At 46.6% G+C, this 14,388-nt stretch overlaps 1 protein-coding gene and 1 non-coding gene across 4 annotated transcripts in view; one reads left to right on the forward strand and one right to left on the reverse strand.

The window, feature by feature from the left end:
• Positions 1 to 14,388, reverse strand: part of MYLK (myosin light chain kinase) — a 302,110-nt gene that overhangs the window by 199,429 nt on the left and 88,293 nt on the right. Inside the window, exons 1-2 of one of the 3 annotated variants that reach the window (XM_066241754.1) lie at positions 11,661 to 11,800; positions 4,037 to 4,204 (exon numbers count right to left, since the gene is read on the reverse strand). The exons of 1 other annotated variant lie outside the window; for it this stretch is intronic. In XM_066241754.1, coding sequence (XP_066097851.1) covers positions 4,037 to 4,201 — 165 coding nt within the window. In that variant the 5' untranslated portion in view covers positions 4,202 to 4,204; positions 11,661 to 11,800. Of the gene's footprint in view, positions 1 to 4,036; positions 4,205 to 11,660; positions 11,801 to 14,388 lie in introns of those variants that run through there. One more of the 3 variants, XM_066241755.1, reaches the window with a different exon arrangement.
• On the forward strand, positions 6,043 to 6,118 carry TRNAV-AAC (transfer RNA valine (anticodon AAC)). The gene has a single exon. It is a non-coding gene; the product is annotated as a tRNA-Val (tRNA).

The raw sequence follows: 14,388 nt of genomic DNA on the forward strand, positions 1-14,388 counted from the left end.
CAGATGTGAGGGACTGGGACACACAGAGTTAAAAGTCTCACAGTTTGGGGCTTCTCAGAAAAAGACATGAACCACAAGGATGCCCACATCTTAATGTCGCCCAAGCCTTGTTGCTAGAAAAAAAGGCTTTATTGGAGAAAAGGATTCACTAAGTCCTTATTGTACAAATAGGGGTAAAAAGGAAATGGAGGCAGGGCAGGCAACAGCTTTTACCTCTTTCAGGAATAAAAACAGAAAGTGCAGTTTGAACCAACTTCTAATTACCAGCTTCAGGAGGTGGAAGGAAGCTGGGACAGCCAGGTAGCCTTCACACCCAAGCTTCAGGGCTCAAGTTGTAGGCAGCAACTTGGAAGAGAGGGGCTTGGAGGAAAGGAAAGCAGACAGCGCTCGTAGGGTTACTGCGAGGGGAGGGGAGGGGAAGAGAGGGGAGGGGAGAGGAAGAGGGGAGGGGAGGGGAGAGGAAGAGGGGAGGGGAGGGGAGAGGAAGAGGGGAGGGGAGGGGAGGGGAGGGGAGGGGAGGGGAGGGGAGGGGAGGGGAGGGGAGGGGAGGGGAGGGGAGGGGAGGGGAGGGGAGTTTCCGACAGCAACAGTGGGCACCAGCCTGGGCCTAAGAAGTAGCTTGAAGGCTGAATTTTTTAAAAGTCACTCACTTGTAAGAGATTCTATAAGAGCCCAGTCACCGAAGAGCTGAGGTCCTGTGGTGAAACGAACCCAGGACTGGTCTGGTGCAGCATGAACATCTAGAACAGGACCTGGAGGGAGGGGTCAGCTGAAGGCAGGGTCAAGTGGCCGCAGCAATGAGGCCAGAGAACCAGTGACCATGCTCAGTGGGTGGCCCTCTCCGAGCTCAGTCTTCTATGATCAGCAACTCCTGCTCAAAGCCCAGTCACTTCAGGTTACCACTAGCTCACCTTTCCCTCCTCTGAGGGCTCCAGGTCGGAAACATGCCTGATCAACTTCACCTCTGGCATCAAAACAACAACTTCCTCATTCTGGAATCATTTGAGGTGGCCTTTCCCTGATGCAAAATGCCCCTTTGTGTGCTTGGCTACAGTGATAACACACACGTGCAGCGAGCTGGTTTACAGAGCACGTTCTGTGACGGCCTCTCCCTCTGCGTTTCTCTCCGCAAGCTCGAGAATGGACCGAGACCCTCCAGCGTCCCTCTAGCATCGTCTCCCTTCTGTGCCCACCGCTCACCAGCAGGCTGCTGTGTGCGTTCTGGGCTAATGCCAGGCAGGTGGTGAGTGGGAGGCGGCTCTGCAGGCAGGCGTTTTAGTAGCATGTGCATTTTGACACACAGTCCACATGCAATATACAGCACCAACTATATATTTCATCACTGTACACACAACTTCACATGGACAATGACATACTTTAAGAAGACTGCAGTCAAAATTGTGAATGCATTAAATGCCACTGAGTTTTCTTTAAGATGGTTACATTTATGTTATGTGAATATCATCTCATTAAAAAAAAATACTGTTGCTGCATTTTTAACTTTATAAAGTGCTTTTACCATTTTCTCCTTCAACTCATTTTCTTTTTACATCATTGTAGGCTAGAAATACAGAAACAACCAGCTGTTTATTTTCAGATAAGGAAACCTAGGTCCTTAGAAGGTGCGACCCAAACAGACAACGAGGAGCAACAAAGAAGTCCAGTGTGCTGGACTCCTGGGCCAGTGCTCATTCCTCAAAGGTTCCAAATTAAATAACCCGAAGGCATGGCTCTTCGGTGACCTCCAAAGTCAAAAAGGAAGCAAGGGCATCGTCATGCCTTAAGGAAGCAAAGTCACCTCCTCTCCCCACGTCTGTCTGAATGTGAGGAAGGAGTTCCTCTCTCAGAGGCAGAAGGCAGGAGGTACAGAGATGATGTCAGTTTGCTACGCCATTTTTTAAAGTTCATTTTAAACTTTTTATTTGTATAAATTCAGTGTTTTATAATATATTCACAAAGATGTGCAATCGTCATCACTGTATGATTTCAGAACATTTTCATCATCCCAAAAGGAAACCCTGTACCATGAGCAGTCACTCTCCACTCCTCCTCCCAGCCCCTGGCCACCATGATCTACCTGCTGTCCCCGCAGGTTTGCCCACTCTGGACATCTGACACACTTGGGCTCATCCGCGATGTGGCCCCTGGGCCGGGCTTCTCTCACTTAGCATGATGTTTTCGGTGCTCCTCCCTGGGAAGCATGTCTCAGCACTCCCTTCCTTTCAGGGCTGTGTAAGCCATGTCTAACCCCCCCAGGGACTCTCCCTGTGGCTTCTCCCCTGGCAGCTGTGGGGATGTGGGGGGATCACAGTCAGGGCCACAGAAAAGAGCCGTCATCCTGGTGGTGCCCAGAGAGAAGGAAGACACAGATGTTCAGCAGTGTCACCAACATTCCCCACAATCTTCTTCAGGTAACAGCCATGGCAAGAACTGTCATGTCACACCCCCCAGCAGAGTCTTAGAAACTTCTGTCAGCAGAAACGGAGACAGGCCTGTGCGGAGGACACAGCACAGTGCAGCCTTGGGTCATTTTCAAAGCAGCAACCCCTGCACACTCTCCAGAGACCACCCAGCCACACCTGGCCCTTAAACAAAGGCCAGGCCCAGTGTCACCTGCAAGAGTGATGTGCTCGGCCCCTCCCTTCAACAGGCTTTCGGGGCCAGCTCCTGAACTGTACCGTTGACCCTTATACAACACAGGAGTTAGGAGCACTGACCCCCAAACCATTGCAAATCCATGTATATACTGCTCACAAATACTAGAGGGTATTTGAAAATGAATATGAAGTGATAAAAAAAAAGAAGCATTTGATTTTTTAAAATTATTATTAAACAAGAACATCAGAAAAGCAAATGACAAGTCAAAGAAAGTTGTTCGATTATGCAAGTGAGATGCAAAATCAACTTTTATTTCATTGGTGAAAATGCACTATACAAAAGGCTGAAAGTGCTGGAGTATCGGCACGTTCCCTGATCCCCTAATTTTTGTGAGCGGTGTAATTTAATTTGGCCCTCTGTGTCTGTGGATTCCCAACCTCAGATCAAAAATACTGTTTTTGGTATGTGATTGGTTGAATCCGCAGATGCGAAACCCAGAGATATAGAAGGCTAACTGTATATTTATTGAAAAATCCACATATAAGTGGACCCTGTGCAATTCAAACCTGTGATCTTCAAGGATCAACTGTAGAGTCATGGTGCCACCTATGAATTTCCCATCACCTCAGTTGTCCCCTCAGATCAAAGTACTCTAGCTTCAAAAGCATTTCCTGGGGTAGACCCCCATGTTTAGTCCCAGGACAACTACCTGCGAACCCTGACTTCCACATGCATCTCCATGTCAAGGTGATGACTTCACTTCCTGCTGGCCTGAGTCAGGGCTCACTGAAAGTCTCTCCACTTGGGCATAATGCCAGCTGCTCTGACTGCTAGTCTTCAGTGGTTCCCATGTTCTTCTCCCTTCCAGCACAGGGTGGACAAGGAACTACCAAACCCATTTGCGGAAAAAGAAATGGAGACTCAGTAAGACAGAGAGAGACCAATATACATCAGCAAAAAGTGACAGTACTGACAAGGAAACCCGACGAGGGGTCCTGTCCCTCATCCTACTGCACTGGGTGCACCAATTGATACACTGGGGATCATTAACACTCCTCCCAGGGGGGAAGTGAAAGAACATTAATCAATTTCTAATTGCCCATATTCCAAGGCACTTATTTAAACCCAAGCTAGCCCCAAGCTGTCTGCTTCCTGCCACCAGCCCATGTCTTCTCCTATAGTCAGGTGACACGTACCCAGACATGACCTGTAACAGCCAAACACCTCGCTGTCCCTCCCCCACCTCTACATCGAGTTCTCCAACACAGACCAGAGTCAACCATGAACAAAATAAATAGGCAAACTGGTATATATTCACTTCATATGTGAGCCAAAACAACCCAGGTCCTCTACCGTGACCCATCCTGATGAGGAAAAGGCTCCAGCAGCGGCGACCTCCTCCCCTCTCTGCAAGCCTCCCACCCAGCCACACTCTTACCCTCCCTTCAAACTTGGCGGTGGCTCCTTCTTTGATGCAGAGGTTCCGAGGGGGCAAAATGAAAGCAGGGGCCTCAGTCAGGGGCAGGGAGCCAAGTCTCGAGTGATCCACACCAAGGGAGGTTTTAGAAACGTGTGTCGAGGCAGCCAGCTTCACATCCCCCATGGTCTGCAAACAGGAAGGAAGGCCAGGTCAGATGAGACAAAGTACAGCTCTGTTTCCCCTCAGGCAGCTGCAGGCCCAGTGGGCTTGTTGGGCCCCAGTGTTGTGAGTTTTACAGGTAGCAGGTGCCCTATTAGGTCAGGGTCCATCTGGAACTCCTCTGGGAATGAGAGGCTCTGTGTCCTCCCCACGCAAGGCTGCCAGCATGAGGCCCAGCTGGTCCCAGATGCCAGCTACCGGGGCCACATCCCGGCCTCCACAAAACCCCACGGAGAACTCCTAGGAAAGGGGCAGCTGGGTAAGAGCAGAGGAACCACACATCCTCAGAGTTCCTACAATGGGTATCTAACATCAGTATTTATTAGCCACTGACCCTGCAGAATCAACATCTACTTTAGGCCCTTATGGTGGAAAGTGAAACTTGCTTTTGCCTGTACTGTGAGAACTCACAAGCTAAAGAAAAACAGGACCCATACTCTAAGAAAAAAAATAGTTTGGGATTAATATGCCAAGAATCCTGGAGGAGGCGAGCATGTGTGGCTGAACGAAGGGAAGAAAGGCTAGGGAGGACATCCTACTTCTGGGGACCAGGCTGTAAAAAAGCCTTAAAAATCACAGAACATCAGAGAAGAGTTTTAAAATTCCTTCATTTATAACTGAGGCCCAGAAGAGTCAGTCACTTGCCCAGAGACAAAGCAAAGTAACGGCATCGTGGGCAAGGACACCTCCGGTTCTCGGCTCCAGGGCCAGGGCCTCACTGGGACTAGGCGAGATGTCTATCGATGGGGACTAGCAAAGTTAGGTTGAACAAAAAAAACTAGGAACTGACTCTGGCTCTCATAAAAGGAGAAGGGATCTGTTAGAAAGATGGGGGTTTGAGGGGGGCTCCTTAAATCCATAGGAGAACCAGGCTGGGAAACAGGCGGCAGTCTATCTTCTAAACAGAGCTCAGTGGTCAGATCCCAGCCAGGCCACCGGACACCTGCAACCACAACCCAGAGTACAGTCTAAGCACCCAGTTCAAGTTCCAAGTCCGAGAGGAAGCCTCACCAGGCTGGGATGGCTCCAGGTTAGGGACCGCGCCTTATTTTCTATAGAATCCATGGATCTCGGCCTATTGTAGGCATATGACAAACATCTGCTAAACTGGAAAGGAACAATGTTCTTAGTTTTTACTTTCTGCTCACTTTCTTGGGATCTTTAGTCTCACATTTACATCTCATGCTGTGAGTTGGGTGAGCATGTAATTAGTTTGTTTAAATTTAATAACATCTAACAAAAGTAAAATGGAGATAATATTTTGAAGTTAAAGTTAAAATGACAAAAACTTAGGTTTGTTTATTAACAGGGCACATCTCTGCTCAACAAATCCAGCTTTCTCTTTCATTAATAAGATGTAAGATTTGCGAACAAAATCCTTGCCATATGATCAGACTCACAAGTTCGCTGCAGTAGGTAATAGTGAAAGCTAACGTTCTGTAGCACCAGGAACCATTCTAAGCACTTTATAAATAATAGCTCATTTGCTCCTCACAATAACATATGAGACAGATAATCTCATCACACCTTTTTCATGGATTAGAAACCAAGGCACAGAGAGATTAATAAATTTGCCCAAGTCCATGACATTTACTGGGGGAAAGAACTGGCATTTGAACCCCGGTGCCTGGTGCCAGAGCCCCTGTCCTTACCCAGTGGGCCCTCTTGCCTCTTGTAAGCAGGTAGGAAGAGGGAGTGGGTTCAGTTAACAAGAAAAAAGGCTGAAAGCTGCTACCATATACATAAAAATTAAGATTTTATGTATATTAAAACATACCATCAACAACATTAAAAAAAGGATGATGGCCCTGGCTGGTTGGCTCAGTGGTAGAGCGTCAGCCCAACGTGTGGAAGTCCCAGGTTCGATTCCTGGTCAGGGCACACAGGAGAAGTGCCATCTGCTTTTCCACCCTTCCCCCTCTCCTTCCTCTCTATCTCTCTCTTCCCCTCCTGCAGCCAAGGCTCCATTGGAGCAAAGTTGGCCCGGGCACTGAGGACGGCTCCATGGCCTCCACCTCAGGCGCTAGAATGGCTCTGGCCACAATGGAGCAACGCCCCAGATGGGCCAAACATCGCCCCCCTAGTGGGCATGATGGGTGGATCTCAGTAGGGTGAATATGGGAGTCTGACTGCCTCCCTGCTTCTAACTTCAAAAAAAAATACAAAAAAATTATTAAAAAACAAAAAAAAAAGGTGGATAATAATCTGGGATAAAATATTTACAACAAAAATACAGGACCAGAACACTGTACATATAAGAAAACATCCTGGCTGATAAATGGGATGAGGCCACGCCTGTGGCAGTTCATAGGAGATAGACAAATACCAGTACAGATGGACCCTGTCTTGCCACAATAAGAACCAAGAGTGCAAATCAAGAACAAGCTATTATTTTTAAAAACTAACCAAACTGATATTTAAAAGGAAAGGTAGCAAAATGCTAGTAAGACTGGTGAAGTGGGCCCTGGCCGGTTGGCTCAGCGGTAGAGCGTCAGCCTGGCGTGTGGGGGACCCAGGTTCGATTCCCGGCCAGGGCACATAGGAGAAGCACCCATTTGCTTCTCCATGCCCCCCCCTCCTTCCTCTCTGTCTCTCTCTTCCCCTCCCGCAGCCAAGGCTCCATTGGAGCAAAGATGGCCCGGGCGCTGGGGATGGCTCCTTGGCCTCTGCCCCAGGCCTTAGAGTGGCTCTGGTCGCGGCAGAGCGACTCCTCGGAGGGGCAGAGCATCGCCCCCTGGTGGGTAGAGCGTCGCCCCCGGTGGGCGTGCCAGGTGGATCCCGGTCGGGCGCATGCAGGAGTCTGTTTGACTGTCCCCGTTTCCAGCTTCAGAAAAATACAAAAAAAAAAAAAGACTGGTGAAGTGTACATGATTACACCCACCCAGGGGAATATAAATCGATGTGATCTTTCTGGAAAGCAATTTGGCAAAATGATTCTGAACAAAATGTCCATTTCTTTCCTCAGTATCCTACATTTAGAAACATGTGATTGGTAAACAATCAGAGATGCAGCCCAAAATTTATACATGAAAATATTAATCACATTATTTATAGCAAAAGAAAAAGAAAAATAATCCAGTTAAATAGAAATAGGAAAAAAAGTTAAATCTAACAGTGAGAATGGGTTAATCCCAGTGGAATACCACACAGTTACATGAGTGTATACTTACAAGGAAAATAATAATAGAAATTTAATAATATAGAAATTTAAATTAATAGTTTTATTAAGAAAAATTTCAAGGATACAGAAAAGTAAAAAAAATGACAAAACGAGCACCTCAAATACCCATTTTCTAGATTCAACAATTAGCATTTTGTCATATTTATATTATTATTTGTGTATTTGTTTGCAGAAACATTTCAAAGTAACTGTGATATAATTTTAATAGCAAGAAACATATATTTATTCATTCAATTAAAACATATTTACTGATTCCCAGACAAGAAAAAGCTAAATTTATCACTACCAAACCAGTATTACAAAAAAGGTTAAAGGGACTTTAAGAAGATGATAAAAAATATGAATAATAAAATGGCAAAAACTACATACCCATCTATCAATAATTACTTTAAATGTAAATGAATTAAATGCTCCAATCAAAAGACGTGGTGGCTGAATGGATAAGAAAACCACAAGACCCATAAATGCGCTATTGATAAGAGACCCACTTCAGATCAAAATATATTGGCCCTGGCTGGAGCACTGGCCCAGCATGTGGAAGTCTAGGGTTTGAGTCCTAGTCAGGGCACACAAGAGAAGTCATCATCTGCTTTTTCACTCTTCCTCCTTCTCCCTCTTGCTTTCTCTCCCTTCCGCCTCTCCCCTCCCACAGCCATGGTTTGAGCAATTTGGCCCCGGACGCTGAGGATGGCTCCATGGCACCACCTCAGGAGCTACAATGGCTCCATTCAGAGCAACAGAGCAGCAGCCCCAGATGGGCAGAGCATCGCCCCCTAGTGGGCTAGCTGAGTGTATCCTGGTCGGGGTGCATGCGGAAGTCTGTCTCTCTGCCACCCTGCCTCCCCACCTCTCACTTATAATAAATAAATAAATTAATTAATTAATTAATATTTCAGGCAAATGAAAATGAAAAAGAAAAAGAAAAAATTCAGCTGGGGTAGCAATACTTAGACAAAATACTAGACTTTAAAGTGAAGGCTATAACGAGAGACAATGAAGGATGTTTCATATACATTAGCCAAGATGTGGAAGGAACCTAAGTGTCCATCATTACAAGATTAAATAAAGCTGTGGTACATATACACAATGGAATGTTACTTGGCCATAAAAAATACTGAAATCTTACCATTTGCAACAGCATGGATGGGCCTAGAGGGTATTATGCCAAGTGAAACAAGTCAGACAAAGAAAGACAAATACCGTATGATTTCACTTATCTGTGGAATCTAAAGAACCAAATAAACAATCAAAACAGAAACAAACTCACAGACACACTGATGGCTGTCAGATGGGAAGGGGTTTGGAGGACTGTGTGAAAAAGGTGAAGGAATTAAGTAGTTAGAAATAGTCACAGGAATCAGAGTACAGCATTGGGAATATCGTCAATAATATTATAATAAATATGTATGGTGCTGGTGGGTACTAGACTTATTGGCAGATCACTCTGTAAGTTATTTAAATGTCTAACTACTATCCAGTACACCTGAAACTAATATAATAGTGAATGTTAACTGTATTTGAAAAATTAAAAAAAAATTAAAAACCTATCTATTGAACATCTACCACATGCCAAGCTGGGTTCTAGAGGTAAGGCAGTGAACAGTTACATGTGTGTGGTGAATGGGGTAACTTGGGTAGAGAAGGAATGTGGTTCTTGTTACCGCAGAACTACCTAGGACCATAACCCAGGAGGGACACTGCTCTGTCTGCCCTCCTGCATGGCCAGTGAGGTAAGGGAACAGATATATTTTGTGCTGTCAGCACTAGGGGGTAGGGGTGGAGGTGGGGGTAGGTATCATGAAGATCAGATCCTGACATAAATACAGGGGCACAGCTACTTTCTCACTGTGAGCTGGGCAAGATACTTCAACTTTCTTGGTCTCAGTCTCCTTTTCCATAAAATGGGAACATTATCAACCTCACAGGATTGAAGGGAGGATTTGAATATAAAACATTTAGTGTAGCATAAAAGGGATTCAGTAAGTGGTAGCTGTCAACATCATCATCCAGCTCCCAAAGGAAAACCAGCTTTCCCAGCCTGCAGGACACAGACCCTTATCACCAAGGCCAGCAAGATACCCAGGCCAGCCGGTCCTCTTCAGGATAAAGGTAGCTGCGGGGATTGCTGGAGGACAGTAGTAGGGGCGGAAGGCAGAACTCTGTGAAAAGACGGGGAAGAGGGATTACCCCAGTGGTGGTCAACCTGGTCCCTACCGCCCACTAGTGGGTGGGTAGCGGAGCAACCAAAGTATAAATAAAAAGATAGATTTAACTATAGTAAGTTGTTTTATAAAGATTTATTTTGCCAAACTTAGCAAAAATCCGACAGAAAGTACTTGGTAAGTAATTATTATTATATGCTTTAACTTGTTGTAACTCTGCTTTATAAATTTGATAAAGTAAAGTTACTTCCCTACTTTATAAATCACCATTACTGTGGAACGGTGGACAGTTAGAAAATTTTACTACTAACAGAGATACAAAGGTGGGCGGTAGGTATAAAAAGGTTGACTACCCCTGGATTAACATGTCTGTTCCAGCAGCATCATTTAATGGGCAGGGTGTGCACCTCTGACCTCATGCTGGGCACCAATCGACTCAGTCTCCACAGTCCTGCAAGGCAGTTCTGACTATGCTCCTTTATGCAAACGAGGACACTGGGGCTCTGAGAGCCATCTACACTTGTCCAGGGTCACATGGCTCAGAAGTGGAAACCACACCAAAGTCTGACTGCAGTCACACCCTGGGCCCCATGCCTCAGATAAGGCATTTCCTGCTATTCCCAATAAAGGGGGAGGCATTAGGCAGAAGCTACCACAGAGAGGAGTATCAGGAGCTGCAGAGAGGAAGTGGGCAGGCAATGTGCCTTCCCTTTGCTCTCAGGCATGGCTTTGGGGACAGAGACTCTTCTGCCTCTGCTTTCAGAGGAGCTAGAAACTAAGAGTGGTGACATCAAGCTCAGGACAAATGCTCTTGATCCAAGACCTTCTGCAGTCCATCTAGATCTCCTGAAGGCTGAGGATACTGCCATCAAAAGGAAAGTGCTTGGCCTTAAGAACACAGAAGACGGAGGTTATCCATTCTTAAGGGAGGTTTGCCTTCAGGGTTAGACACAGAACAGACCAATCAATACAGCCAGAAGACATCTAGTCCCCTGCAAGGCAGTTGTGGGGGCAGTTTCTTAAGTATCATGCAAGCAGGACCAGAGCTCAGCGCCAGGCCAGCCAGATACAGCCAACAGCTCCGCTCAGCTCATTGCCCCACCCACTGCCATCAACAGCATAAACAGATTCTGTCATATTGCCAGTTTAATGGCTACTAATATATTTGAAATGCTATATCAAAAAAAAAAATCAAACCAAGCCATCCTTGTTGCCTCCTAAGCCCTGGCCCAGCCTGGTGACCACAATCCCAATGAGAACACCGGCAATATTCTCTCTACCGGCGGAGCAGTGTTCAGTGGCTGGAATAAAACAAACCAACTAGAGGATTTATTCAACAATGATCAAAGGACAGAGAGGAAGAAAAGACAAAAATGGAGGGGGTTCCAAAAGAGCAAAGGTGTGAGAACTAGAAGCAGCTCTCCATCCCCAACACACACACACACACACAAAATGCTTGGGCCAAAGCTCACCTCCAAATAAAGTTTGCACAAGTAACAATGCATTAATCATTTAAAGCAGCACTAATTTGACTTAAGAGATCAAAAGCACTATCAATTGTCTCTTGAACCGAGAAAGGAACAATTTCAACTATGGCCTGAGTGCAATTCTGAGACAAAAAGATTCAGAATAAAAGTTAAAAATCAAGTATCAGGTTATATGACAGAACAGGTGAAACCAGGGGTCCCCTTCTCTATGCAAAGTGCATTTTAGATGATCACTGCCTTTAAGCACCCGATCAGTCAGCAGGGCATCTTGGAAGTATCATGCCTCCCCCCTAGGGAAGGGTTGCCAGCAGGCTCTACACTGGAAGCTTGGCTGTCAGCAGTGAGCCCACCTCTAGGCCACAGTACAAAGGCAGCATACCACCCAAGTGTAAATGCCCCAGGCAATGAGAGCTCCACATTCCCCCACCCGAAACCTCTCTCTGCAAGACTCAAATCTTGACAAATTCTTTAACTGCTCCTAATCCCTGAGTGGGGCTGCCCCTGTGCTGTGGACTGTGCCAGGCTAACTCGCTGTGACCCATAGGAGCAAACAATAGGGCAGGGCCACACACCAAAGAACGGACACACCTTACCGTGGCCTCGTCCCCAGGCAGCTCTCACAAGAGTTGGGATGTGTGGGCAGCCACGCTTTCCACTGTACTGTAGAAACTCCTGCCCAAGGTCCGTCCGAGGAGGAAGAGAAGGAAGGAGAGCCGGGGACGCTGCAGAGCCCAGGGCCAGACTGAAAAAGTTAAGGGGGGTTTGACTTTGCTCACAGATGTTGCAACTTGCCTTCCGCTGGACAGGCGGCTTCACTGGGTCAGGGAGATCTGTTGTTCTAATCCGCCCAGCTGGGGTGACCTTTGAAACCTCTGGCTGCCAGCTGCAGAGGCTCTCAATGGAGTCCTGGGGAAACCAGAGGTGGAAGCTCACGGTTTTTACAGAGCTGCAGATTCCAGTCTGAGTGTGGAGCAAAGGGAGGATGCTGTCAAGCAAAGAGCCCTTGGAAGGGCTGGGCACACCCCCAACTCTACATCTGGCCTCAAATACCACTCACTCCTTGGCACATCTGGCCTAGAATCACCACCCAAGGCTCTTGGGACATTTGCCTCCTGAGACCCCACTACTTCCTCCTTAAACTGAGGAAGCCCGTCTACGATCCCTTGAGTGGGAGGCAAGGCCAGAGAGCAGATGGACGAGGGTACTCCGGCTGTACTGTCTCAGGGAATCTGGACTGAGGTTTCCACCAGGCTCCGCAGACTGTGTCCACCTCGTGCAGAAGACCCGATGGCACTGGTCCTGACCCCTGGGGGTGGGGGCTGCTCAGGAGCAGCCCCTGGTGCGTACCCCTAAAATGGGGTAGCAAAGTGATGCCTAGCTCAGTACCTCTCCTCCAAAGGACAGAAGGATTTCCATAATTCCAGAGGAATCTCTCATCCTATACAACTCACACATTGGCACAGGCCTGCATGTCTGAATCGGCAATGACAGGAATGTAACCTTTTCTATTGGCTCATGTCTGACTCTTGAGTAACTGGTATTCTCACATACTTAGGTGACCCCTTACCTCTAGCTCAGCTGTCCTCAAACTTCTCCTTCATGCTCCTAAAAAGTACTGGAGATCCCAAAGAGCTTTTCTTTGTGAGTTATTGCTATCAATATAGACTGTATTAGAAATTAAAACCAAAAAATATTAGTTCATTTAAAAGCATAAATAAACCCATTATATGTTAACATAACATCATTTTTTTTTTTTTCCTGAGGTTGGAAACGGGGAGGCAGTCAGACTCCCGCATGCCCGACCAGGATTCACCCGGCATGCCCACCAGGGGGCGATGCTATGCTGCAATCAGAGCCATTCTAGCACCTGAGGCAGAGGCCACAGAGCCATCCTCAGCGCCCGGGGAAACCTTGCTCCAATGGAGCCCTGGCTGTGGGAGGGGAAGAGAAAGACAGAGAAGAAGGAGAGGGGGAGGGGTGGAGAAGCAGATGGGCGCTTCTCCTGTGTGCCCTGGCCGGGAATAGAACCCGGGACTCCTGCATGCCAGGCCGACGCTCTACCACTGGGCCAACCGGCCAGGACCCTAACATAACATTTTTAAAAGAAAAAAATATTTTCTAAAACAAAAAACAGAAGAGTTGTTCATTTTAAAATTTCTTTAATGTCTGGCCTAACAGAAGACAGCTAAATGCTCATAACTGTTTCTGTATCCAGTCTATGTGACTTTACAGCACTAGTATTTGTAGCTGCTAGACAACTCCACTGTGCACTAGAGAGAGAAGCGAGTGGAAAAGGCAGATATAACATTTTATCACAAAAATGATTTGGTCCTCACGGCCTCTGAGAAAGTTTCAAGGACTCCAAAGGTCCCCAGGGCAGACTCTGAGCACTGGTGCCTTAGTCTGTCCCTCTACTTCCCTTGTCACTCTGCTCTCACTCTGTCCTTAAAATACACAGGTGGAAGAGAAAGTGCTTTTACAGGAGCGGTGGGTGCAGTCTTGAGGATGGCTGGGGAAGAGGGCGAATCAATACCGGATTGGGTCCCATCTCTACTTCTCAGGAAAACAGATGAACAAATGTGAACCAGAGAGATTAGAAGCCTGAGACAGACATCAATGAAGAGAATACCTTCATGTCAATTAAGTTCTGGCCAAGAGTAAATATACACTCAGATTCTGAAAGACCTTGAATGTAGTAGATGTTTGAGTAGTTTATGGCCCATAAAGGAGGAATGAATCCGAAAAACAATGCTGTTCGCCACTGAGGAATGGAGGTAAGCTGGGTGTAAGTCTCAGGCGGAGGTCTCTGGGAGGGGCAATGGACTGGGAAAGTCGCTGATTTGGATAGAAACAAGGACAATGGTTTGGACAAAATCATGGGAGGTGTGCTAATCAAATCCATGGGTTACACTAAAGAAGTAGGAACAGCTCCATGCTGGGTGCCAAATATACCCATGTGCCTGACCTCTGGTGGCACAGTGGATAAAGCGTCAACCTGGGAACACTGAGGTTGCCAGTTCAAAACCCTGCACTTGTCTGGTCAAGGCATATATGGGAGTTGATGCTTTCTGCTCCTCCCTCTTTCTCTCTCTCTCTCTCTCTCTCTCTCTCCCCCTCCTTCCCCTCTAAAATGAATAAATAAAAATAAAATACAAATATACCCATGAAAGATCAGCAAAAGGGACCAGAGCTTAAGAGGACATTTAAAAGAACAATTTTTAAGTTCCTACACTTAGGCTCAAAACCAAAAATCAAACTACCAAATACAAAATAGCTGGTTGGAAATACTCCACACAGACCCTGGTCCCACTGAGCTTAGGT

Source organism: Saccopteryx bilineata, chromosome 8, assembly GCF_036850765.1.
Source record: "Saccopteryx bilineata isolate mSacBil1 chromosome 8, mSacBil1_pri_phased_curated, whole genome shotgun sequence".
NCBI classification, from domain to species: domain Eukaryota; kingdom Metazoa; phylum Chordata; class Mammalia; order Chiroptera; family Emballonuridae; genus Saccopteryx; species Saccopteryx bilineata.